We start from the raw sequence: 24,613 nt of genomic DNA on the forward strand, positions 1-24,613 counted from the left end.
GGGAGGCAGACTATGCCTTGGCGCGTGGAAAGCGCGGAATTCCTGTCAGTGGGATCCCTGCACGATCGCGGACCGAGTTCCTTTTCGCAACTGGCCTGGTGGCCTCTTGTCGCTCTCTGTGACAGGCTCGAAAGTCCTTTGCGAGGTGTCCGTGCATGGCTTGCTGCATGTTGTGCCCCTTTGAAGCGCTTCTCCGCCTCTCAGTCCAAAATTCCCACCCGCGGGCCGGCTAATTAACAAGTCAGTTAACTACTCCGTAATCTACTCCGTACTCCGTAGAGACAAGTGAGATCACGGAAGGCCAAATTTCTGGCCTCCAAAAGTTGCGAACAGAGACGTATGATTCAAACCCACCGAAATACTTGGCTGTGAAGTTACATTGGAGAATGACACGGAATCCGTTGAAGTTGAAGAAGGGAAAGGATTTGGGAGCTCCTTTTCGGCTATTATCCAAAGATTTCCCACCGAAAGTCTCATCTTGCCTGCATTTTGCACCTGCAGAACAGCACTGAGGACAAAGGGTTCAGATGAGGCTGCTCATTCAGCAATGGGTGGGTGACAAGTGATGTAACTACATACCTCACTCGACCATGTGACAGGAATTTCTATTCACCATTTCGAGCTCACTGGAATTTTTGAAGGCAAGCAGAGGGCATGATCATGTCTCCAACTCCAGAATGTCTGCCCTGTCCAGTCAAACGCGAGCAATATTTCAGTTTCCTCTATATCCTTTTTGCACCCACCGCTTAATTCCATAAGCAGCACTGCTGTCACCAACTCAACTGGCAATAAGGACGTGTGGGGTCATGTGATTACATCTCTATGAGGGTCTCATGCTGTTCAATCCCTTTTTGTCCATGATCTTGGATTTTGCTCTTGAAAATGCACAAAGTGGCTTTTGTCTTCTTGTCTGAGGCCGTGAGCCCAGTGCATATCCTGGAAGTCAGGCTTGACCTTGTCATGCCGGCTCTCATGTGTGCCCATGACTTTTTTTGCCAATAGCCAATATATCTGAAACAAAGATGTTGAAACTTGAGGCATAGTTAACCCCCTTCGGGCTTTTGTCCCTAAGAAGATCGATCCGCCAGCCAAAAAAAAAAAAAAAGGAAAAGAAAAAGAATCGAATTCTCCTGCCATGTTTCAAGGTGCCTACACTAGCCAATGGGGATCCCTTGCAAATCTTCGAGATCCTGGTTGATAAGCCTAGAAAATTTGTCCTAATTGCAACTGCCCTGTGTATTTCCTGTCTCCGATCATGCTCAAATAGACTGACAGACGAGCGGAATGAACCTTGGCCATATCTTCCAGTCCTCTGTGCAGGCTGCTATCCCTAGATGGATTTATGCCACTTCCTAGAATATAGCTGCCGACTTGGAGGCTTGGTCTAGAAGGCTGGAGTTTGCTCCTGAATGACATTGTCTGTTTCTTTTATCCGGGTGGGATGAACTGTGAGCTGGTAATGCTAGCTATAACCACGCCAAACCCCCCACAATATATATAACTCATAGTTATGAGCAGTGTTAGTTAGCCTGGTTTATGACTAGCAGTTATTGGCAGACAATCACTCTGAAATTGAGGGGAATATGGCCAATAGGTATATTGCTCTCTTATGATCTTTAGAAGGGGTACTAGGAAGTAGGAGGAAAGAAGGTCGTTGTTAGATGTGGATATTGATATATGTGCTGTTTGAAATGGTGTATTGGATGCAAGTGAGAGAAAACTGCTGGTTGCCAGCATATGGAGGAGGATTGTATTGCGAGAAAATGTGGCTTTGCTGGCCAAAAGAGCCCACATATTGATGGTAAATATAGATTCCAAGAAGTTGTGAGGTCCAGTCACATGTTGGTATATTGGTAAATAATGTAGATCAGGATGAGCAGTGAATTTGTCGTCCTATTATCCGTAAGCGCCCATTTGGACCAAGTTATTGTGAATGCTTAATAAAAGCTGAACGATTGTGCCTGTGACCTGGCACTGTATCCCATGCTGCTCTATGCACCTCTTGCTCTCTCTCTCCATGATCATAGTTGTACAATTCTGATCCCGGCATCTCAGTCCATCGCCACGTCACACAAGTGATTATCTACTGTATATTTTTTTTAACTTTGCGCTTTATGTTGTGCTCTGTATGGAGTATAGCTAATGTTATCAATCAATTGGGCCTTTGGTCTCTTTTTCAAGACCCCTCATATCAAGGCGGTGGCCGTGGGGCCAAGGGGTATTCTTGGGGCGTGGGGAATGGTTGGGCTGGGAATTTGAAGGTCAATCATTCAAGGCAGATGATGTCGCGAGGGACAACAGGCACTGATGCAGTGGAGATCAGGGAGGATCCTGTGTGGGCCGGCCACCGTGCTCGCAAGTTGAAGCAGACAAGACAAGCTTCCTCGACGGCAACGCATTCTTCCTTGCCTCCGAACAGGTGCCTGTTCCGCAGCATCTACCTGTCTTGTGCGTCATTTGGTAATTAACTTCTCGAAGAATGAGATAGATAGATATTAACCTGTGAGTCTGCAGCGAACTGACTCGGAGGGATCGACCCATGATCATCGGAGTGATGACCGTGGCAAGATCGTCAATCCATCGAGGCTGTTTCTATTTATGTACGCATCTAACCACTACGGTCTCATTGTCGGGATCGAGAGACAGCTCTCGCCTCTCGTGAGCTACACGGCATACAACCCTACAGACATGCCGGAGCGCATTAGGAATGGAGCCGTATTTTAATATTGAATCCACGGAGGGGCAAACTAGGTGGGTTTCCCTTTTCCTGCATCCTTTTTCTTTTTCTTCCACTTCCTTTCTTTCTTTCTTTTTTTATTTTTTTTATTTTTTTTATATTTTTTTGGCTTCTGGCAGCCGAGGAGGACCGGCAAGGACCACTCAGAGCTGGCTCTTCCATGGTTCGGCGGAAGGCTATCTCGCCGTCCAAGAGCTGGGATTTGCTCTCGCAGCTTTGTCCAGGAGCCAGCCCATGTCGCACCATGGAAATGGAGCTGAAAGAGTATGGGGACTGGAGAACGGAATGATGTTAATTACGCAGAAAGGAATCCTGTTGGACTGAAGGAGAAGGGGAAAAAAAAAAGAGGAAAAAGATAAACAAGAAGCAAAAAAAATCAAAAATTGAAAGTAACCGTAAAAAGACAGATTTAAATATCTTGTGAAAACTTGGAGGGATCCAAGTATTATTTATCGTGCAGGACGGTTGTGGCACTTCCGCGAGAGCAGCGAAAAAGCAAAAAAGCAAAAAAGGCCAAAAGCAGCAGAGAGAAGAGTCAACAGCGATTGAAATCACCACTGAGCTAGCTAGCCAGTTATTCCGTAACCACGTCCGCAGCGAGTTGCAGAGCGAGCTCCCCGGTCAGCTAACTAGTTATTTAGTTCGTCGGGCGGGCTAAGAAGAAAGCAGAGCTCGCGAAATCAAGGAACGGACGGCCGTCGACTCTCTCCGTCAGGCTGCTGATAGAAAAATCCTTTTTCTCCCTGCCGTCCCTCTCCCTCTCTCTCTCTTACCTTTTTTTTTTTTTTTTTTCTTTACCCTGTCCTCGTCTTGCTGCCTTGGCGAACGACGATGATGCTGTTGCTGCTGCACTGACGGATCCTCGCCAACCCAACGTCCGTCTCTCTTCTTTGGCTGGTTAGTGTACGTGCTCCCTCCCCCTGCTGCCTGCTTGGAAGGCCGCCACAGGAACCCGCAACGGACCGCCTCAAGACATCACCTTCAATCCCGATTCGTCTTCTTCTGCCTCCCTTCACCCCAGCAGCACGGCACGATAGTCTACCATCACACACCTCTTTCTCCGTAGCTGGCTATATATACACACAGTCATCCCGCTGTCCATGCCCAGTCCTCTCATCCTCCCCGATCCACACCCCATTCGTGCAAATTCCTGACAGTTACCTCTTCTTCCTTTTGTTGCTTCCAGCTGTTCCTCCGCAATTAGGTACCCTGCTTGTCTCCCGTGTCTAACATCGAGCTCGGCTGGCCACCCTCCAGGAGCAAAATCCTCGACTCATGATAGCCAAACAAAGCTCGCTGATATGAATTGGGACCACCCAATCCACAGGTCTGTTCCTCCTCACCTCTCTCCTGTCTCTCTCTCTCTCTCTCTCTCTGTCTCTCTCTGTCTCTCTTTGTCTCTCTCTCTGTCTGAGAGAGAAGGAAAAAAAAAAAGAAAGGAAGATTTGAATATTTACTACGTTCCATCCCGGCTCACCCTTCCTTTGGCTAGTTTCACGGATCCCAATGTCGAACCTCAGACCCCCACTAGAACTCCCACCGTCCACTCCTTCGATGATACCGCCTTCCAGACTCCAAAATTTGAGTCGAGCTTCTACGATCCCCGCATAACTTGGAACACCGCAGATCCCTATGCCTCCAGCCCCGAACTTTCAAAAGCAGCGCATCGCTTTGACCAGACGCCCAACCAGCGTGCCCAAAATCCTCTCGATCCCACAATCTCCAGGCACAGGCAGATAGACCATGCTACGAGGGCCATTGGTTCGGATGATGCCTCTACGGATCATGGAACAGCCGTCACCGACTCCATTGACTCGGCCAAACGCTCTGCTGCTTCGATGCAGACCCCGCCGCCCACAAGCACAATCCGGAGAAAAAACCAGGACCGGAGCAACAATGCCAACCTGAACCTCAGCACTCCAGTGCAGCCGACATACACCGGCCAACCGCTCGAAACCCCCAGCCGTGTGGTCGGTTTTTCTCCAGGCTTGTTTGGCCTCCAGGATTCCCCCGATCTCTTTAATTTGTCCAGCAACCCAACGACTGCTTCTCCATTCTTCTCTCGCCATCAGATGCCATGGAACCACGAGTCCAATGCTGCAGAAGCTGCCATGGACATTTCTGACGCGTATGGAGATCCATTCGGCCCATCTAACCCTGCCGCTTTGGACATCTTCGAGCCTACTCGAGTGGGAGATACAAATCTAGACACTCTCCAATTGCCGGTGGTGCATGGGTCTGCTGCACTTGATTCTCGTGCGATGGCACATGAGCCCTGTACGCTGGAGGCAAGCCATGCCGCCTTGCACAGTTCAATTGCAACATCTCCTCGGCCGCCCCCTCTTCACGGCGAAGACCCGTCTATGTTTCTAAGTTCTCCGGCCCGACGGTTTGGATATTCAGAGCCCACCTTCTCGCCCCCACTTCGTCCCAGGGTAGAAACACGCCAACCGTATCACTACCAGACAGAAGTGTCGGAGCGTGAAAGGAGGGACAAGGAACTCAAAAGATTGCACCGTCCCAAAAGCTCTAGCCGGCGTCAAAAGACCGCTCGAGTAGAAAGTGCGTCATATGTCCCTCAGGGAGCGACGGGTAAGCCCATTGTAAAAAGGAGCGCCACTCATTCCGGTGCACCACCGCTATCCAGCAGTCGACATCAAAGGCAAAGCTCGTTTTCGAGCGCAGGGCCTGTCATTGGTGGTGGTGGCGTGAAGAAGACACCGTCCAAAGGCCGTACTTCACCGCTGAAGACCCAGCTCACGCCACTCGCCCACCCACCTCCCGCGTCACTGCCGGCTCCCATGGAGTCGCTGGTCCTAAAGATTTCAAAGGATGGCCTTGCCACCACGGAGATGAAGCTGATCTCGGACTCACCCACTCGACTGCGGCCCGGTCTCCGAGACACAGTCTCTGGCGAGTCTTCTACCGAGATCGAATCAGACTCATCCGATGAAGAGCCAGACTATATGATTGCACACAGCCAGAACCCATCTTTTGCCTTTCCAGATAATACACTTCGTAGACCTGATTTCGTCCGTGCACAGTCTACATCTCGACCCCACTCAAAAGGCTCGTCGTATTCGTCGGCAGCTGCCTCCAGTCATTCAGGCCAACTCTCTCCATGGACAGGATCAACGCATTCCAGACAATCACAGCTTTCATCCCAGCCGGAAAGTCGCAACCAAAAGAGACACCCGACACAGCCAGGCCCTAGCCATTCACGCAGCCAATCCATGACGGATTCAGATGCTACTTACGAAGAAGATGGCGCTGGAGATGCTCAGCATGCTCTCATGCAAGTGCTTAAGGGTAGAAAGCGACAGTCTAGACCACCCGTTACGGGTAAACAATTAGCCACGTCATCTTTCCGCCCGTCCACAATTTCCACCATGCGCTCATCACCTCCTTCATATGGTACTCGTCCACTCTCGCGGCCAGCCAGCAGCAATTCACCAACGGTTACCGACCCAGCGCCTCCTACTCCAGCCGCCGATCGCCAGAACAACCCCAGCACCGGCACAAGATGCGTTTGCAACTCTATGAATAATGGCGGACATTTAATGATCCAATGGTAATTAGGTTCCTTGATTCCAGTTCTTGGAAGCATTTCTTGCTAACGATCAATCCTGTAGTGACACATGCGCGCATTGGCTTCATACAAAGTGTGTTGGGTTGGACCGGCAAAGGCTGCCGCCGGTTTACGTTTGCGTGTATTGCACTCAGACGCCCAGCCGTGGCCTTCGGCTTCGTGAACCATTTAGCATCTCAAACTCGTCGCCGTTGGCGCGTAAATTATATGGAGGGCGGTAAGAAAGCATCATCTATGTTGCCCACATTCCGTTGGTTGCGTTCCCTTTCCGCGCAAAATAACTACATGCATATCGAATATCTTAGCGCTTACTAGGCACTAATTAGCGTCTCCTTTGTCGGATATACCAGTTACGTTATGGATCAGTTCCTATACAATCGAACTAAAATTGCTCTCTTAATGTCTCGTTGCGTCAGCTGTTGCCTTTCTGAAATACCCCCTTATATACCCCAGTTCAGCCTTTTTGTACCCATATGGTATACCATGTTCTGTCTCCAAATCATTTATATGTCTCGTTACTGAGCGTTTGTATATATTAACGACCTGTTTATTCTCGTATTGAAAGGTGTCCCCGCTCGACGTGATTTCCATTACCTTTATTCAGATTCTTGGGAAGGATTTTTCCTAGTTTGGATCCACAAGGATACCCATTGCTTTAGCTTTTTCCTCTTTTTTTCTTTTTTTTTTTTTTTTTTTTGGTGTGTGTGTGTGTGTGAGTGAGTGAAGGCCCTGAACGACGGGCAAAGTTTGTAAACTCCCCATTATTAGATGGGCTGGTCGCTGGCTAGACCAGCCCAGTATATCCCTTCTTGTGTTGCATTGAATTGGAATATTAAGCCAATAACTACCTTATCACAGCTGACAAAACGATCATCAGGCACTTGGAGACTCGTTTCTTTTGGATAATCAAGTAGATTAAATATATTACCGAGCAGCTACGGAGTGTACGTGCCTGACCAAGTAATTTTTCCCACGCCAAGGTAAGAGAAAATAAAAACCAAACATTTATCAATAACCGATGAATCTGTCGGATACAAAACAAATCTCGTCTACGGAGCACGCCACACTCCTTCATATCAGTATGCTGTATCCGCATGGACACGAACAGCCACAATCACGTCCAATCAGGACGACTCCTTGCTCGCCTCTCGAAAATTGTCCTGGACATATTTGCTCAACGCCGCAACTTTCTTGCTCAAATCCGTAATGCTTCCCTCCGCCATGATTTCAATCAGGGGCAATTCTGCACCCAGCTCCTTGGCCAACCATGTCCTGAACTCCATAGCAATCAACGAATCCACACCATTGTCACGAATCGACCTGCTTGAATCGATTTGGTCGCCAGCCACGTTCAGCAGGACAGATAGTTTCCTGTTGATTCCGTTGGAAACGACCTCCGCAGCCTCATCGCGGCTCTTGGCCGTGGCGAGAAGCGCCTGGACGTGGTACATTTGCGTGTCACCTCCAGCTTGGTCGCCGGATGTGGTTGTGTTGCGGAGGATTGTGTATGCCGGATAATTGAAGCACTCTGGCGGAGGTACACCGCGGTCTTGGAACGATTTCACGGTGCCGAGACCAAAGATAACCTGGCAGGTTGACTCGGTGAGAGAGTGGCGTGGATCAATGAGATATTCAACCATAGAGTGGACTTCGTCTTCACGCATTGATCCGATGGTCCTTGAAACGTGGCGGGTGTAGTCCTTGTTTTCAGCCACGAAACCAACAGATAGGACGCTGCCCAGGTCAAGACTGGCCGCTCGGACGCCTTTGGAGACAAGTGATCGGGCGAGGGCATCCTGATATGTGTTGCCAGCGGCATAGTTCGCCTGACTTCTACCTCCCATGATTCCACCAACGGAGGAGAGCATGAGGAAAAAGTCGAGGTCTTTGGGCAAGGCCTCATAGAGGTTGAGAGACCCTTGAACTTTTGGCTTTGTCACGGTGTTCCAATCGAGGTATGACAAATTCTCAAAGGCACCGTCCTGCAACAAACTATCAGCCCGTATCAAAAAGAAAGTAAGCGGAACGAATATTTACCCTCAATATCATCGAACCTTGGATGCACCCCTTGATCGGAGGAAGAGTCTGTTGACACTCTTCAACCACCGAACACATCCTCTCAATGTCAGATACATCGCACTTGAATATTTTAACCTGACATCCCTTGCCTTCGAGAGCAGAAATCATCTCTTCAACTGGTCTAGTGATGTTGCCAGATCGAGAGAGGAACACTAAATGTTTAGCTCCACGGGTGACCATCCATTGCGCCAAGCTCCTTCCGATTCCTCCGAGACCACCGGCAAGGATATAAGATGCATTGGGATCAAATTCGAAGGGTGGTGGAATCTCTGGCACCACAGGCACAACGTCCTCAGCATTTGGCGCAAAGACAATCTTACCAGTGTGCTTCCCAGACTGTAGCATCCGCAAACCCTCTTCAAGTTGAGCATAGCTCAATGCCGTATTTGGGCGTGCACCGGTGATCTTCCTCTCTGTCCATAACTGCATCGTTCTCTTGAGAACCTGCTGAACAACTTTTGGCCTATGCTCCGCCAATGCGAGCAAGTCCACACCGGCAAACATAATGTTGTTCACGAAAGGAGACATGTCGAGCTTGCCACCAGCAACAAGGTCTTTCTTACCAATCTCAATAAATCGACCGAAAGGTGCAACACACTCCCAGGACCGGCGGAGGGCTTCTCGAGAAAGAGAATTCAGAACCACGTCAACGCCGGTGTTGCCAGTCAGTCTCTTAACGCCTTTCACAAAGCTAAAATCGCGGCTAGAGAATATATGATCCTCAGCTATACCGTACTCCTTCATAATAAGCTCTTTCTTCTCGACGGTTGACACAGTTGCAAAGATCTCGGCACCAACCGCTTGTGCGTACTGGATAGCAGCTTGTCCAACACCACCAGCGGCAGAGTGAATGAGGACCTTCTCGCCTTCAGCCAGTCTACCAACGTTCTCCAAGCCGTAAATGACAGTTGCGTAGATTACTGGCAGTCCAGCAGCAACTTCAAAGCTCATGTCATTGGGGATTCTAGCAACAACGCCTTGGTCCACTCTGCTGTACGTTTGGAACGTGCCTTTCTTTGGTGTATCGACGAGATATACCACACGGTCACCAGGTTGAAGCCAGTGAACGGCTGATCCAACTTTAGTCACAACACCAGCAGCTTCTCGTCCAACGACATCCCATGGCAATTCACCCATGACAGTCAGGAGGTCAACAAAGTTAAGACCGACTGCACGAATTTCAATCTCAACTTCATTTTCTTCCAAAGACTGGGACAAGGATGTATCAGTCACCCATTGCAATTTATTCAGCAGGCCCGGGGCAGGGTTCTGGAGCTTAACAGGACGTCCCACATCCTTCCAAGCCGTCATTTCAGGGGCGGGCGTCGACGACTGGCTAGCCAAGAAGTTGGTTGCTGTAGGATAGTCAACAATACGGTTTGTATATACCAATTTATTTCGCATCAGGTACTCTGAATTTGCGTGGTCTGTTTGGCCGCTGACGAAGTGGAATCGGAAGACTTTCGAGATAGCATGTACCAATTGCTTGTTGGGGGTAGAGCCAAAGTCCGCAGTAGCGAGAGTCGTGAAATCCAAACTCTCTGCATCACGTTCCCACCGAATCGTACGTAGCATACCGTTGATCATGTTAAACGCTGGTTCAACTCTTGAATCTCCCGTAATCCATAGCAGTTTTCTGCAGCTGGATAGGAAACATTGGACCCTCTTGAATTCCTCCTCGGATAAATCAAATATCACTGGAGTTTGAAGTTCCAACAGAGAGATGCAAATTGCATCAGACATACCCTTTTCTACCAAGTCGCAGGGCTGTAGCACGAGACAGTTAGTAGCTCCTAAGTCGTTTGCAATCTCAGCCTTCAGCTCCGCAATAAGATCGGTCTCGTTTTCAGAAACGTGGCAAAGAATAACCACTTCCTTATCCTTTACACCGCTCTTGGAGGTATCTTCCACAGCCGTTGCAACCATGGTACTCACATGGGCGAGTTCGGGGAAATGCGAACTTGGTATGTCGATATCTAGGCCAGAGAAACCTGCATCTTGAAGAAAGCTGTTCCATTCGGGCACAGTGATGTAAGGACACCACTTGCGAACAGGCTCTTTAGACAGCCACCAACCTGGAAGTTGACCAAAAACAAGTGAGACCCAATGGATATCTGGCCTGACACCTTCCTGAATCAAGAACTTGCCACCCGGTTTTAGCATCAGACGACAATGCTCAAGAGTCTTTTGCAGGTCAGGCGTGGCATGAAGGACATTATTGGCAACAATAATGTCATATTTCGCTGCCGAGAAGCCTTGGGCGAGAGGGTCAGTTCCAATATCTAGTTTGTGGAAGGTGAGGAGGTCCTTCCATGGCTCCAACCGTTCCTTTGCCTTTGAAAAGAAACTTGGCGAGATGTCCGTAAATGTGTAGTTTGCAATCTTGCCCGCGCCGTGTCCATTTTGCCCATCCTCAGATCTTGGGCAGAGGGACTTCAACATCAGCTTGGTAAAACTGCCGGTTCCGGAGCCGACCTCGAGAATTTCGAGGCCGTTAAAGTTGTCAGACACCATAGACAGATAGTTTTGAACTGTCCTCAACCCATCATTGAGAACTATAACTTCCTCGTAATGACGCGCCAAAAGGTCATCCTGGCCGAACAAAAGATAAAGTGGATCAATTTCTTCCCTCACGACTGGTGCTATTTGAACTCCCGAGCGAATCAGAATCTCTCCGTCTGTGGCGTAGTCCCTTTTTAGAGATTCATAAAGTTGCTCTTTCAAGCCTTTGTCTTCAGAATATTTCTTAAACAATTCCAAAGGAACATGCTGCAGAGTGCCAGACTCAAGCTCAGCAATCACACGTTCCATCCAGTCGAAGTATATCTTCATATGGCCCTCAAGAGGCTTGGCTGGTGGATTTTCCTTGAGATCTGCAAGGCCGTCGGCAATCATGAGAGCAGTGCCAAGCTGTAAATTGACTGCCGCGCTTAGCTGCTCCTCATAGGGTGTTTTTGCCATAACCGGATCCAAGTCAAGAAACTCTTTGGTTTCAAGTACATTTATAGCAGGCTTCCAGTCTATACCATATCCGATCTGAATATTGCTTTCCGAAGTATTGTCAGAAGCAAGGGGCGTCATACGGACTCCTGAAAGCATAATGCGTGGCTCGTTGGCTTCAAGGTCCCAGCATTTCGAGCTGTAATCGTAAGATTCATATGCTGCCGTGGAAACCTCTCCGTAGCAACGGAACTTGGTTCCTTCTTGCGAACTGATGCCGGTCGAAATCCAAGCCTCTTTTATGAAAGTAGGTACCATTGGATGTTTCAAAACTGTCTGGCCAATATCGTCACAGATAGCGACAAGACCAGCAACAAGCGTGTTGTCCAACGTGGTAGGGTGAATAACATGTGGGTGAATATAGCCCTTGGGCATCACGGATCCCAAGTTGGGCACCTTCATTTCGCCGAATATGGTTCCCTTTCGTTTGCCGCTGACACTCAAGTTGGACAGGTTCCTAAACAATGGTCCATACTTCATGCCAATTGTTTCCAAGTTTTCGTAGACTTTCCCAGCATCTAATGGAGTCTGGCACACTTCTGCAGCCTGATCCAATGCATCGTCCCACGCCTGTTTTGCTGCCTTACCCTCACGGCCATTCCCAACAACGTCAGGAGCCGAAGCTTCATATTCGAGAGCAACGTAGCCTGAGCAATGTTCAACCCAATCGTTGTAGGAAGGAATGTAAGACGAGACTTGAAAATATTTCCACACCGTAGAAGTCCATTGGTTGGATTCATTGACGGGAAAGACAGACAGCGACACCTCAACGCCGTTATTCGTATCTGGAATCAAAAGTGCCGCTTTAATGCTCACGTCTTTGAACCTAATTCCAGTGATCTCTACTGCCTCACCAGCAGTCTGCTTGACTGCTTCGAGAGCCATAACTAGGTACCCAGCCCCGGGGAAGATGCAGTTATCCGTAACCTAGAGCCGAATGTCAGAATTCAGTGGATAGAATAGGGACATGGGAAACATACGACATGGTCTCTCAGCCAAGGGTTCTCAGAGAGTCTAAAGAACTGTCTCCATTTGCGGTTGAATCGGGTCCAGTCTTGCACAGGCGCACCAAGCAGCTGATGTCGCGGGAACTCTCGCTGACGCACATTCTTAGCCAGCCTGCTCTCATAGTATCCCTTTTCTTCGTGGTTGAAAGCATATGGAGGAAGATTAACAAGGAACTGAGGACGCTTCTCTCCTCGATGGACACTCTGATTCACTTCCTGCAAATTAACTGGAAATGTTTTGCAGGCCAAAGTGCCTATAGTGTTCAGAAGTGTGCTGACAGTAGGCTCGTTGCGATTGAGAACTGATGAATAAGACACAGGGATGTCGGAACTGCTGGCGGCAATTATTTCCTTGACCGCAGATTGCATTGCTCCATGAGGGCCAATTTCGATGATCTCATCAACAACCGCCTTATTCTCGGAGTTGTCATCATTTGATTGGAAAAGCATTGAACGAAGCCCGGTCGTGAATTTTACAGGGGAGACCATGTTGTCAACCCAATAAGAAGCGTCCAAAACAGAATCCATAATCATCTTTCCTGTAACTGTGGAGTGCATCTGAATATCAAGGTCAGAGCTTCTGCCCGGTTCAAGAGTTCCCATTAGCTCGAAGTATTCGTCGGCGACGGCTTTCATGTGTGCTGAATGGTACGCGTTCTGGACGTTGAGTTTCCGGGCAAAGATTCCATCAGCGTCAAGAAGTGTCTTCAAAACATCGACCATGGTCTCATCGCCAGCAACTGTGTTGTTTTTCGGGGAATTATAGCAAGCAATGATAAGCTCGCCATCATAATCTGCATGTATCTTCTCTAAGTAAGGTCGAAGCGCCTCCTGGTCAAGCCCAACAGCAAGCATGGCGCCTTTGGGATCACTTTGCTTTGCAGAGACGAATCCACGATAATAAGCGGTTTTCCATGCTGCTTCACGCGAGAGTTTACCCGCACAGTACGCGGCGGCGATTTCACCCGAAGAGTGTCCAACAACGCGGCTCGGAATAATATCCCAAGAAGCGAGTAGTTCAACGAGTGCAACCTGGATTGATGCGCACGCAGGATGTGAGAAACTAGGAGTGCTAATACGTGAATCACCCTTGTCTTTGAGAATTTCATCTAAAATTCAGTTAGCAAGATCTGCAAAATCGCTAGGACAACAAGACTTACCCATTAGCGACCAAGAGCTTCCAAGGGCCTTCATATACTCCGTCGCTTCCTCTAGACTCTTTCGGAAAACTGGGTAAACCAAGAGCTGTTGGCCCATACGGTGATACTGAGCACCCTGTCCTGTGAAAACAAAGCCAAGTCTCGGGGAACTTCGAGCATTGAAACACTTTGACAACGCCTTCTCATCTGCAAGGTTCTCCTCCAGTGCGGAGATCGAGTTTGCTAACAGATAACCCTTCCACCGCAGCCTTGATCGTTTCTCCGAGAGGGTGTAGGCAAGATCGTCAAGTAGGCTTTCAGCGGCATACATCGGCAAATCGGGCTTTGAAGCAAGGTATTCTCGAAGGCTAGTTGCTACTCTGCTCATACCTTCTTTATCTGCTGTCGACAAGATGAGCAGCCTGGGAACCTCGCTTTGCGTAGTTGCGCCGTTGATTCCGTTAGGGGTAGGAGATTCAACCTCAGTCTCTCCGTTTGGATGTTCTGCAATGCCATTGGTTCCATTATTATTCGGAGAAAGTTCAGCGGCTTCCCTTGACCCATTCGTGATCTCCTCGTTACCCTGCTCTATAGGTCCATTGGTTTCTTGTATCGGAGCAGATTCAATAACCTCTTGGGGCTCATTCACATTTTTGTCGGTGGTCAGATCTACACCATTGGAGGCTGAACATTCAGCTTCCCGCGATTCCTTTGCAGTCTCTCCATTAGCTTGTTCTGTGGTTCCATTTGTCTCATTTGGTGCAGTAGACTCGACAGGTTCGTGGGACTCTTTTGCGGCTTCTCCGTTTGTAAGTTCAGCAGTGCCGTTCGAGTGATTCACATCTCCATCAAGATATAATCTCTGCAGTCTGGCAAGGAGTTCACTGATTTCTTGTTTGGTCGGTGCAGACTGGCGCGTATTATGATTTCCCGAAAGACCGTTTTCCTCAAGGAAATGGTAAGCATCATCCAAGACGCAATGAGCATTAGTTCCACCAAATCCGAAGGAGTTTACCGAAACCCGACGTAGTCCGGACTTGGGCCACGGGATACATTCGGTGGGGAAGTCAATTTGCCACTCTTTCGTTGGGATTTGTGGATTGGCTTTCTCGAAGTTTGCGTTCGGGGGTATAATTCCAGACTCCAAGACCATCACGGACTTTATTATTCCTGCAATGCCTGCGCCGCCTTCCAAGTGTCCGATATTTGACTTCAGTGCTCCAATGTAAAGAGGGGACTCTCGTTCCATTGACGTGAATCCGTCGGCAATGCCCCTCGCCTCTATGGGGTCGCCGGCTGCAGTACCAGTGCCGTGGGCCTCAACAAACATCGTGGTGTTGCGATCTAGAGACGCCTTTCTGTATACTTCTTTGATAAGATTGGTCTGTGCGGTGCTGCTTGGGAGAGTAATTCCAGGAGTGCGACCGTCCTGATTCACACCTGTTGCACGAATGACTGCTCGAATTGTATCGCCGTCCCTGAGAGCGTTCGCCAATGTTTTCATAACAACGGTCCCCACACCCTCACCACGGCCATATCCCTCGGCTCTGTGGTCGAAACTGAAGCATTTTCCCTCAGGGCCAAGGAAACCGGAATGGCTCATTGCGATGATATCAGGAACGTGAGAGATGATACTGCCACCTGTGACCACAGCCTGTTGCAATATTAGCACCAATATTTCTTAAAGAAAAAAAAATGTTCGAAAGAGAAAAGGTGTTCAGGCTGGGTATAAAGACTTACCATCTCAGCATCTCCGGATTTAAGGCTTTGAGCAGCAAGGTGAACAGCCACGATACCACTGGAGCATGCCGTATCAATCGTGATACTTGGCCCACTGAAATCATAGAACCAGCTGACACGATTCGAGATAATGGATTGCTGGCCACCGGTCGGTTTGTGCTTCATAGCTGTCTCAAAGTCTGCATCCATAAGAATCATATGATCTCGGTTAAAGCCACTAGCATAGACAGACGTCTTAGAGCCAACGGCCTTCTCCATTGGAATGCCAGCTGTAGCGGCCGTCAGCACCGAACTTTACGTAGAATTGATGCACTGCCCAGCAAAAACTCACCATTCTCAAGGGCATGATAGACATTCTCCATAGCCACTCTTTGCTGGGGATCCAAGCTCAAAATTTCTGTTTTATTAACGTTGAAGAAAGGTGCATCGAATCCCAAGGGGTCCTCGGAGAGGAAATGGGCACCTTTGACATAGAACTATCCATGATATAATCAGCGAAATCCTTTCCAATTGCCATAATTGGGACCAAGAGATATACCGTTCCGCCATGCTCGGGATCAGGATGGTAGAAAGCACTTGAATTAAACCGTTCTTTCGGGAAGGGTGTTGCTGCTTGACGACGCCTTAGCAAGAGTTCCCAGAATCTGTCTGCACTGGTCGCCTCTTGCGCAAATCGTGTTGCAAAGCCAATGACGGCTAAAGGGGTCGTATCATGATTAAGATTAGAGGTATCCATGATTAGTTAAGTGTAATAGGAGTCAAGGTTATGGTATCAAATGCTAAAGAACGTTGACCTCCGTGGGGCTTGTGTAAGTAGTTATAGCTTTGGATAAAGGGAATGCCTGGTGGTTACCCCGTCAAAGGTAAGAGATTGAAGACCAAGAAGCAGGGAGATATTGTTGTATTATAGGCGTTAATAAAAGGCCTTTGTTGGTCAATTAGTTTAGTGATGTAGCTGCGTTAGTTATCCGAGGCATCGTGGGATACGCCTCGATAACACCGCATGAGTAACTAACTGGTTGCTTGCTGCAGGCCATTATCGGTGTCCTCGAGGTCCTTCTGGCTACATGGGGGACCCATTCAAACACATTTTCCAGAATCAATGGACACGGGCCACGTGTTAAGCATCGCAGGTAGAAGCAGAGAGAAAAGTCGCTGCGCGGGGGCATTATTAGCAAGCATCAACCCGTTTCGGCGGATGTTAAGCTTAACGCTCCCCACTGTGGAAGCTCGTGGAGTCGCGGCCAGTCGCAGTTCGGAAACTTAAGGGATTTGCCCGTTAACAAGCCCCATACAATTTTGTGCGTGGCACGATCGCATAATTTTTTTTTTTTTTTTTTTTTTTTCCTTTTTTTGTCGCGAGTTTTTCTTTTACGCTTGGCCAGGTTGAAGGTTGGCGTCGTCAGAGGCGCTTGAGGAGGGATCCCGCCGTTCAATCGTTCTCCCCGGCTCGCGTCTTAGGTCTGTGTTTACGCTGCATATACGGAGTTCTTAGAGCTGCAACTGCAACACATGTAGGAGCAGGAGACCAAGCAACAGGCTGATTGGACCGGGGTAGTTCACGGCTGCAAAGGAAGGTCGAGTCAGCATGCATTGGCGAACCCTTGCTCCAGAATTCATTATCTGGTAGGAAAGTTGCGAAACACGCACTGCAAGGAGAACACAACCCAGAAGTAGTGGCGGGGAGCATCAGCGGGTGCATCGCCGCGCTGGCGACAAGGCCCAATAGCGCTAAGCCCAGCAGGATCCATGCAGCTATGAGTACCCTGTTTTTAATAGCCATATCCTCACCGGAGCAAAGTTTGAGGAAGCAAATGAAACAGACATGGCCCCGGTTGACAAAGGAGTTGATTTGTTTCAGCTCATGGTTCTCTGTCCATTCGCATGGAGTTTGTGTTTCTCCAGGGGTCCAAACGTGATCCGGCTGGCCGGATCCCGGAAAGAGACAAGACACGGGCTCGGTAGCGATGTCAACGGCAGGCAGCCCGAGCCAAAACTGGCCTTTGATTCTGGCTGTGCGGGGATGTGTCGCTAGTGTATTGACTAACTGATGTTGGCACTAAAGTTGGTTGGTGGTGAACTAGCGGTTGGCGCGCCGCAACGCAGCGACGATCGGGCTACCCGAGTTCTTGGGATCCACGAACCAGCAGAAAACACCGGTGTCGTCCAGGCGTGATGATTCGGGAGAATTCTGATAGGCAAACGATAAGGGAGAGGCCAGCGTAATCCTCGAAACTAAGGCCAGTGCTCTCCTACAAGAGGTACGGAGTAGCTACATACATAGCGTGTGGCAAAGAGCTGCTGGTCGAGAATTGAACAGGCGACCCACCGGTCTTTGCCCTGACCAATGCTCGGCCGGGCCTCCATGCGGCGATGATGCGGCCTCCGGTGCACGTCGCGATACCAGAGAATATGACGCATAGTTATCACAGGCTCGTAGGCGCGATGTCTGCTCCGGACGATGGGGAAAACACTAGTGAGCGAGTTGTCACACTGCGAAAAAGTGGGGTTGCGTCCATTGTCAGTCCCCGTTTGCTCACCAGATGAGATGGGTAATCGCATGTGCATACGTTAGTTAGGTACTGACCACAACTTGACCGAGTGGGAACTGATTCCTAAATGGTCTCGGGAGGGGAAGCAAGAGAAAGCTTCCGCAGGTCAATCTATTTTGACGACCCAGTCCGCTCCCACGCTTCAATGGCAACAAGTATCCCTCCATGAGCTCAGCTGCGGGAACGAGTGCATTTGAAAACGGCACGGTATTGCATCCGCAGGGATCCGTTTAAACCCTGGCCAATAATGGGGCACCTGGCCGGTGGATGCTCTTGCTTACAGGGCTCTGAGATTCGTTATCCGATCTGTTCCATCGGACGGTTGCAGAATGTGACCGCTCTATCAGGGTCCGGAAGAGGCCAGACATGCACTCCGGAGGTGAGGTGTTCGTCCAGTGGGCCGGTGCTAGTTGATGGCGCATTGTCGGTGCTATCTCTACTCGCCTCAAACACTCCCATGTGAGGATGACGAGAGATATAGGCGCTTTTCATCTCAGCCTCGCCGGTTTAAGTGGTCTGCCCAACCGCCTTGAGCTATTTAGTTATGCATGAAGTGAAGGACAACGAAGGTTGGCCTACGTACGTCCCTCCCATGGGCGGCCCCCCGCAAACTTGGGATTGCCCTGCAAATCTGCCGCCTGAATGGTTGGCTCCGTAGCTCTCGGGATCCCCCGCTCTTCCATGCAGTAATTCAAGTACTTTGCTGCAGACCTTGTTTAGTCTTGTGATGGAGCAGCAGTAGCTCATCCCGGCGTTGACCCTGATACCCTGTCTGGATGCGTGTATGCAATGCCAGCTGTCTATTTCCAGCAATACCTTTTTCATCATCTCCACGGGAGAAAACTCGAGCTCCGTAATCTCGTCCGGGCAAATGCCCGTTTCTAGTATGTGCTGCACGGTGAAAGTCAAATGCTTCGGCGTCCCTAGCTGAGAAATGGATTCCAAGGTACATCCATGTTGGTCTGGTAGCAAGGGGGGAAACAGGATCCAAGAAAACCACATTTTAACAGGTCGACGTTTTATTGGAAAAAAGAAAAAAAAGGGTCTCATGAGCTCATGAGCTGTCAGGATTTTCTCAGAGCCCTGATCCAGATGGTCGGGTTCGCTAAGCTCATCTACTCAGGGGTGAGCAGGATTGCAGACCGTCGCGCTGGGGAATTGTCGGGTTAAACAGGATGTCACCCCGTGTTTGCGGACGAGGGAGCCCGAGAGGTGCAGCGTCGGGGGCTTTGACCCCGACTTTTCGGTACCAAGTCCCCATAGCAGAGAGGAATTTAATAAGCCCAACCTCGTCTGAAGCCCTCGCAGACGCTTGGTGTTGGAGATTGAGCTATGTAGCTATCAGTTTAGTTAAAAAGGTGACGAACCAGTTAGTCAACTCGGAGGGCAGATCACTTGCCGCGGGCTGCCGTAACTAACTAGCATCCCTGGAGACGATGACCACAACAAGACAACAAGTTTCTCCATCAATCAGCAGGATGCGTCAGGTATGCAAATTCCACCACCAAGGACCCCTAGGGCCAAAAGTCCGATTAACCAGCTAACTCGGTATCTAGCGATGATTCTGGCTCTTTCACTTTGCACCTCACCTTGAAAGCGGGATAGATGGCTAAGCCCCCTGACAAAATCCATCTTGTCCCCGCGCCAGCAAGAGATATATCACTGAAGCAGCCGAATACTTGCCCGTAACAGGGACAAATAGTATGGCTTCCACCAAGCAGACTCCTAGTTCCGGTGCCCGTAAGTCTAGATCGCGCCGGAAAAAAGGTGAATAGGAGCCTTTCCCATATTCATGCCGTGGTTCGCGACTACAGCAGGTTTGAAGTACCTAACTAACTCAGCTTCTGGCGACTTGCTTTCATAGCGGCAAGGGGGGCTTTCGCTAAGTCAAGATCCAAAGGAAGGGCCTCGAACACGAGGGATGCGAACCCACTCGAAGCTGTCAGATTTTCTCTTTCCACTCTTCGTTTCTACTTATCGTAGAAGAAAACAATCTTCCTCAGAGGCAGCTAACCCATCTCTCCAGGTCCTCCTACACACCCAAACCCCGCCACCTGGCTACACTTTCGTCCCCAAAGGCAACGTCTACATCACCCGCAACAGCCGTCTCCAAACCCACCAATCCAACAAACCCGTCTACACGGTGGAACATTCTAAAACCAAGCGCACGTTAGGCATCTGTGTGCCATTAGATATCCATGCCAGAGTTCTTGACCTCGCTGCCGATACCTCTGAGGCACGTGGGCTTGCAGTCGCCCAAAAGGACGCCCGCCATGCACGCCATGCTAAGGCTGCTCTGGAGCGTGGATTCCCTTACATCCCGGCTCAGGACATGCGTGCAATCCTAAACCACGCCTTTCTCAAAGGCTCTGGCCGTGTGGGACGCAGTGGCACGGTCGGTAGCGATGAAAGAAAAGTGGAGTTGGCAGCTGAGGCGCACATTCGCCATGTGCATACGGGTTACGAAGGTCTTCTAGATTCCGGAATGGACCGGGAAGACGCCAGGAAGCTTGTGTGGGACAGGGTGAAAGAGGTCAAGAGGATGTGGAAGGAAGGAGTATGATATATCTCTCTACGTTAAGACATTCAGTGAAAGTTTGGGATTCGGCGATTGGAGGCCTCTGCCTTAGTTGCACAGATACCCACTGTCAGGTTACTGTCTTTGTTATAGAATCTATATTCGATTACTGCGCAAACTATTGTACGCAGTATCGAGCAAGACACTTTTCGGTTCAAAAAAAAAAAAAAAAAGAAAAGAAAAGAAAAAAAAATTTCTTTGGTCAAATTTAGAAATCCAATCCTTTCCCACCGATATCCGGAACATGCGTCCCATGAAAGCCAAATCCAATCGCTCCATTGGTATCAGCCCTCGCAACCTCTGTCATGGTCTTCGCGTCAAGAACCAAGAGATAGGACTTGTTTGTGTTCCCATTGAGAACCACTGAGAGCAGAACACCGTCGTCCTCATCATATTCCTCCGCGCCGTCTTCCGACTTACGCGGGATAAAGATGGCTTCACTCGCACTCTGACCATGCTCGTTCCAACCCGTAATTCGATGTGTTACCGTATCGTACTTGACAAGCCCATCGAAGAAAGTAGAGTTGTTTGTGTGTCTGACACCGTATATGTAGCGATGTGGATGCGTAACGTAGTGGGGATTAAGAGTCGGAAGTTCGAATATCTCATCGGGATCGGTTTGGAATTCAATCACAGCTCTGCTTGGTGACTTGATATCCATTGATTCTGCCGCCGGAACACATGGAAGCCGGAATCTGGTCAACCGCGTAGTGTAACTGAGGTGCGCAGGTTTGGGTGAGGCCGATGAGGCTGTAGACATGAGGTTTTCGAGGTAGAAATGTGTTAGGCAGTTGATATTATTGTATATAATTAGATCAGCAACGATATCTTTTCCCTTGCCTGAAGAGGAGGGCTGTTCATAGGAGTTGGCAGTATGGAAGCAGAAGAACGCATCGCTCTCGTACACAGCTACAAGCCCCCGCCCACCTTCATCTGGCGGACGGCGATCGATAACATACCACCGAGCAGGTCGTGTTGAATCATACGACAATGCATCAACTATATTTCGGGTCCAGAGTACCTTCAAGCCGCCGGCGACGTGGAATGAATTCCAGACACAAAGAATAACGTAGTTTTCAGTGAGACAAAACGAGTGAATATAGGCTGCGGCCGCATGTAGCGTGGCAAGAATTGATGTCTGACCGGTTGAGGCGGACACGCGGAATATACGATAAGTCGGGTCGCGACCGAATTCCAGATTGAAGTTGTACACATCCCCAGTAACCGGGTCGGACTTCGCGTGGGCGGACGAACAAGGACCCTTTAAATCTGGATGTAGGATTGTTTGCGAAGCTATGCCAACGGGCTCAAGAGTTTCTGGGTCCAGGGCCTGAAGTTTTGAGTTATCCGTCTTGTTAATCAGGTTTCGTATCTTCATAGACGATCGACTGTCACCGTCTTTTCCTTCAATCTTCTCCATCCCGGGAAACCCAACCGATAAAGTAACCGACATTGAAACCTCATCTGGCGCAGGATCGCCCCCTTTGTGGAACACAGACGTTACCTTTTGGAAAAGACTTCGGCATGGATCATATCTTCTCCCAAACGACATCACCCTTGGGTCGCCAGTCTTCTGGATTTGCCTGATAAGCCCATCACAAGTGCTACGTGAGTTGTATATCACCCGCACCTTGGGGTGATCCTTATTTGGCGGCAGGATCTGGAAACGATGGACAACAGCAAGGGCATCGAACCAGTGTCTCGTCTTAAACGTGCCATTGTTCTCCGTGTTGATCTCTGCCTGGCCAATTCCAGAGCGATAAAGGGTCCCAGCCGCCCAGGAAGGAATCTCCCCCGTTACGGTGAGCGCTATGGGGGTCCTCTCTTCGTAGGAAGTATCGAACTACTCCCATCAGCCAGCATGTCTTTTTCAATGAGAGATGTACTACTCACGCCCTGAGGATTTGGCCAATCATCGCAGGATTTGAGCGACGCCTTTTCACAACTTGCCATGATGAAGCTGGTTGGTCTGAAGTGGCTTCGTAACTGAAGGACGGTGGTCCAAAACAGTAGAAAGCGGAAACCGCCAACATTCAATCACGGCTGTGGATCAAGGATAAGACTGCAATCATGCGAATGAAAGAGAAGCCTTATGTGGTATAATGAATCGCAATCCAAGATATCTACTCCGTAAGCTTGAAGGCTATTCCAAGCGAAAAAAAAGTATTCTCCATGTTCATAAAAACATGGATTTCCAGAGTACGAAGGGATAATGGACGAATAGCGAATCATCTTTTCTGCGTGCCGTTTCAGATACGGGCACAGTCCTATTTTGTGTCCACACTTGTCGAGGGTTAAAGCCAGGTCTTAGTGTCAGACGACTCCATATCAGGGAACTATGGAGAGGAGTTGAAGGATCTTCGGCGTCGACACGATGCCGGCGGGAAGAAAGAAAAAGGGGCAGACGGCAGCGCTAGTCCTAATCTGGGGTCCATTAGCGAGCGAGATTCAAGCCACATGTGTGGCGCGGAGAGGCGGGTGCTGAGTAATCTATCCGGAATAACTATGTATCCGAATATCGGCAAAATATAAACCCGTGGACGGGATCAGCCGAGGTCAAGAAGGGAACGTCATTTCTGCGGTAAACTACGCGGAGGACTCCATACAGTGAGGGAGATCGTACATAAAGTCTCCCGTGAGACGAACGCAGCTGGAAGAAGATAATAATAGCACCTCCTCCGTCTCTCCGCTCCGCTATGCACGACATGCAGGTTGGCAACACCAAACCAACATTGAATGGCTCAATGAGAGAGTCGATAATTGAGGCCATCCCACCGCCGTTTGGAATGCTCCGAGGTTATTGGCTAAGTCTCCCAATCGCTTGGTTTCTTTTTATGAGAATTTAGCGCGACCGCACGGGCTAAAATGTTCTATATTTGGACCGAACATGGGGAATTAAAGTTAAGCTTGTCTTCGGCGGCTGTTATTTTTGGAGCAGGGGGGGAAGAGGGGGTGTATATCAAATCGGATCTCCCTTGAAGACGATGCATCCTCCAGCATTCTCCTTTCTATGTCCGCTCAATTGAAACCATCAAAATGACTGTTACACGAGCTCACCCCGTTCTTCGGCTCTCCGACAGCCCCAAACGCCTCCTAACATCAGACATGATCTCTCCTCCCCTGTCGCCTGAATCGGGATTTGATCCTAATCGCGTCACTCCCGCTTTTCTCTCTGCCTTGGAATATGTGGCAACCAAGTTTCTTTCGATGTCTATGCATGCCAGATTCATCGTCGCCCGTTTCACACCGCTCCCCATTGGACAAGGGTCGAATTTAAACATCATCCCTGTAACAACGCAAGACAAAGAAGCGTGGGCGCTGTGCAGCAAATACGTCCGTCGGGCAGCAAAAAAGTACCACCTCTCCTCAAGCTGGATGACCCCACTCGATCTCCGCGACACACCAACGATGCACTGGGAGCACATCGTCAAACGGTCCCTGGTACAAGGTGACGTTCTTTTCAGCCACGAAGGGCTCTCGCTACTCAACATCGACCATGTTTATTCCTTAAAACAGCAGTTAAATGCCCTTTCGAGAAACAAAACGGACCATATTCCGAAGCACATATATCTCGATAGCTGTCTCTATTTGCTGAGGCAAACAATGCGAGAAACGCAAGGCCGGCCATTCACCCGAGGATTCATCCACTGTACATACGACCATCTCCATGTCCGTGATGATCTCCTCCTTCTCCTGGCAAAAGAATACCGAGCCCAATACGGCCAAGAAGCCATAGCCATGTTTAAACCGAGACCGAAGAACCAGAGGGGAACAAAATATTTTATCAATTGTCGGGGAAGCATGCAAAGACAGCCAAGCATGCACCAAAAGCCTCGCACCCCGAACACTGCTACCGACGTGACACCCATTACGAGAGTCGAGTGGCAGTTTTTGTTGGAACAAAGTTTGGCCCATATGCACACAGGAGCTTTTCGATGAAAAATTCCCAGCTGCAATACAACCAACCTCTTCAAACAAAGATGAATGTCTTTACAACAACCCCAACACCGCTCAAGACCCAGAAGATTGGATGTCTGGAAGCATGCCTTTCAGGGAACAGGGCCGTGCCACTGGGATCCGACGGAAGCCGTTAGATATACGGACATTGCCTCCTGCTGGATTCCGTTGAGGTCGAGGGCTCTTATGGCATGCGAACGGCCAAACGGAATTGATGCTAAACCCCCGATAACCA

General features: G+C 49.4%; 8 protein-coding genes across 8 annotated transcripts; 4 read left to right on the forward strand and 4 right to left on the reverse strand.

Annotated features, from left to right (window-relative positions):
• Nucleotides 1–45: 45 nt before the first annotated feature.
• Nucleotides 46–656, reverse strand: CIMG_03011 (uncharacterized protein; the record flags this gene model as incomplete). Its single annotated transcript, XM_001243569.2, has 3 exons — nt 46–229; nt 273–482; nt 628–656. The coding sequence occupies 3 exons, from the start codon at nt 654–656 to the stop codon at nt 46–48; spliced, it is 423 nt and encodes a 140-aa protein (XP_001243570.2).
• A 2,051-nt stretch (nt 657–2,707) lies between these two features.
• On the forward strand, nt 2,708–3,061 carry CIMG_03012 (uncharacterized protein; the record flags this gene model as incomplete). The annotated part of the gene is made up of 2 exons (XM_001243570.2): nt 2,708–2,751; nt 2,857–3,061. The coding sequence occupies 2 exons, from the start codon at nt 2,708–2,710 to the stop codon at nt 3,059–3,061; spliced, it is 249 nt and encodes an 82-aa protein (XP_001243571.2).
• Nucleotides 3,062–3,543: 482 nt separating this feature from the next.
• CIMG_03013 (uncharacterized protein) lies at nt 3,544–6,768 on the forward strand. Its single transcript, XM_001243571.2, has 4 exons — nt 3,544–3,640; nt 3,995–4,064; nt 4,230–6,308; nt 6,370–6,768. Exons 2-4 carry the CDS (start codon nt 4,039–4,041, stop codon nt 6,545–6,547), a joined length of 2,283 nt encoding a protein of 760 aa, XP_001243572.2. The 5' UTR covers nt 3,544–3,640; nt 3,995–4,038; the 3' UTR covers nt 6,548–6,768.
• Nucleotides 6,769–7,218: 450 nt separating this feature from the next.
• CIMG_03014 (iterative type I polyketide synthase) lies at nt 7,219–16,027 on the reverse strand (the record flags this gene model as incomplete). Its single annotated transcript, XM_001243572.2, has 7 exons — nt 7,219–8,308; nt 8,364–12,332; nt 12,386–13,521; nt 13,573–15,205; nt 15,292–15,560; nt 15,623–15,767; nt 15,830–16,027. 7 exons carry the CDS (start codon nt 16,025–16,027, stop codon nt 7,451–7,453), a joined length of 8,208 nt encoding a protein of 2,735 aa, XP_001243573.2. The 3' UTR covers nt 7,219–7,450.
• Nucleotides 16,028–16,723: 696 nt separating this feature from the next.
• Nucleotides 16,724–18,265, reverse strand: CIMG_03015 (uncharacterized protein; the record flags this gene model as incomplete). The annotated part of the gene is made up of 4 exons (XM_001243573.2): nt 16,724–17,334; nt 17,413–17,543; nt 17,621–17,826; nt 18,125–18,265. The coding sequence occupies 4 exons, from the start codon at nt 18,263–18,265 to the stop codon at nt 16,724–16,726; spliced, it is 1,089 nt and encodes a 362-aa protein (XP_001243574.2).
• Nucleotides 18,266–19,546: 1,281 nt separating this feature from the next.
• Nucleotides 19,547–20,406, forward strand: CIMG_03016 (uncharacterized protein; the record flags this gene model as incomplete). Its single annotated transcript, XM_001243574.2, has 2 exons — nt 19,547–19,583; nt 19,736–20,406. The coding sequence occupies 2 exons, from the start codon at nt 19,547–19,549 to the stop codon at nt 20,404–20,406; spliced, it is 708 nt and encodes a 235-aa protein (XP_001243575.2).
• Nucleotides 20,407–20,629: 223 nt separating this feature from the next.
• Nucleotides 20,630–22,374, reverse strand: CIMG_03017 (dioxygenase; the record flags this gene model as incomplete). The annotated part of the gene is made up of 2 exons (XM_001243575.1): nt 20,630–22,264; nt 22,315–22,374. 2 exons carry the CDS (start codon nt 22,372–22,374, stop codon nt 20,630–20,632), a joined length of 1,695 nt encoding a protein of 564 aa, XP_001243576.1.
• Nucleotides 22,375–23,457: 1,083 nt separating this feature from the next.
• CIMG_03018 (uncharacterized protein) lies at nt 23,458–24,360 on the forward strand (the record flags this gene model as incomplete). Its single annotated transcript, XM_001243576.1, has 1 exon — nt 23,458–24,360. The coding sequence occupies one exon, from the start codon at nt 23,458–23,460 to the stop codon at nt 24,358–24,360; it is 903 nt and encodes a 300-aa protein (XP_001243577.1).
• Nucleotides 24,361–24,613: the final 253 nt, after the last annotated feature.

This window comes from Coccidioides immitis, assembly GCF_000149335.2.
Source record: "Coccidioides immitis RS genomic scaffold supercont3.6, whole genome shotgun sequence".
NCBI lineage: Eukaryota > Fungi > Ascomycota > Eurotiomycetes > Onygenales > Onygenaceae > Coccidioides > Coccidioides immitis.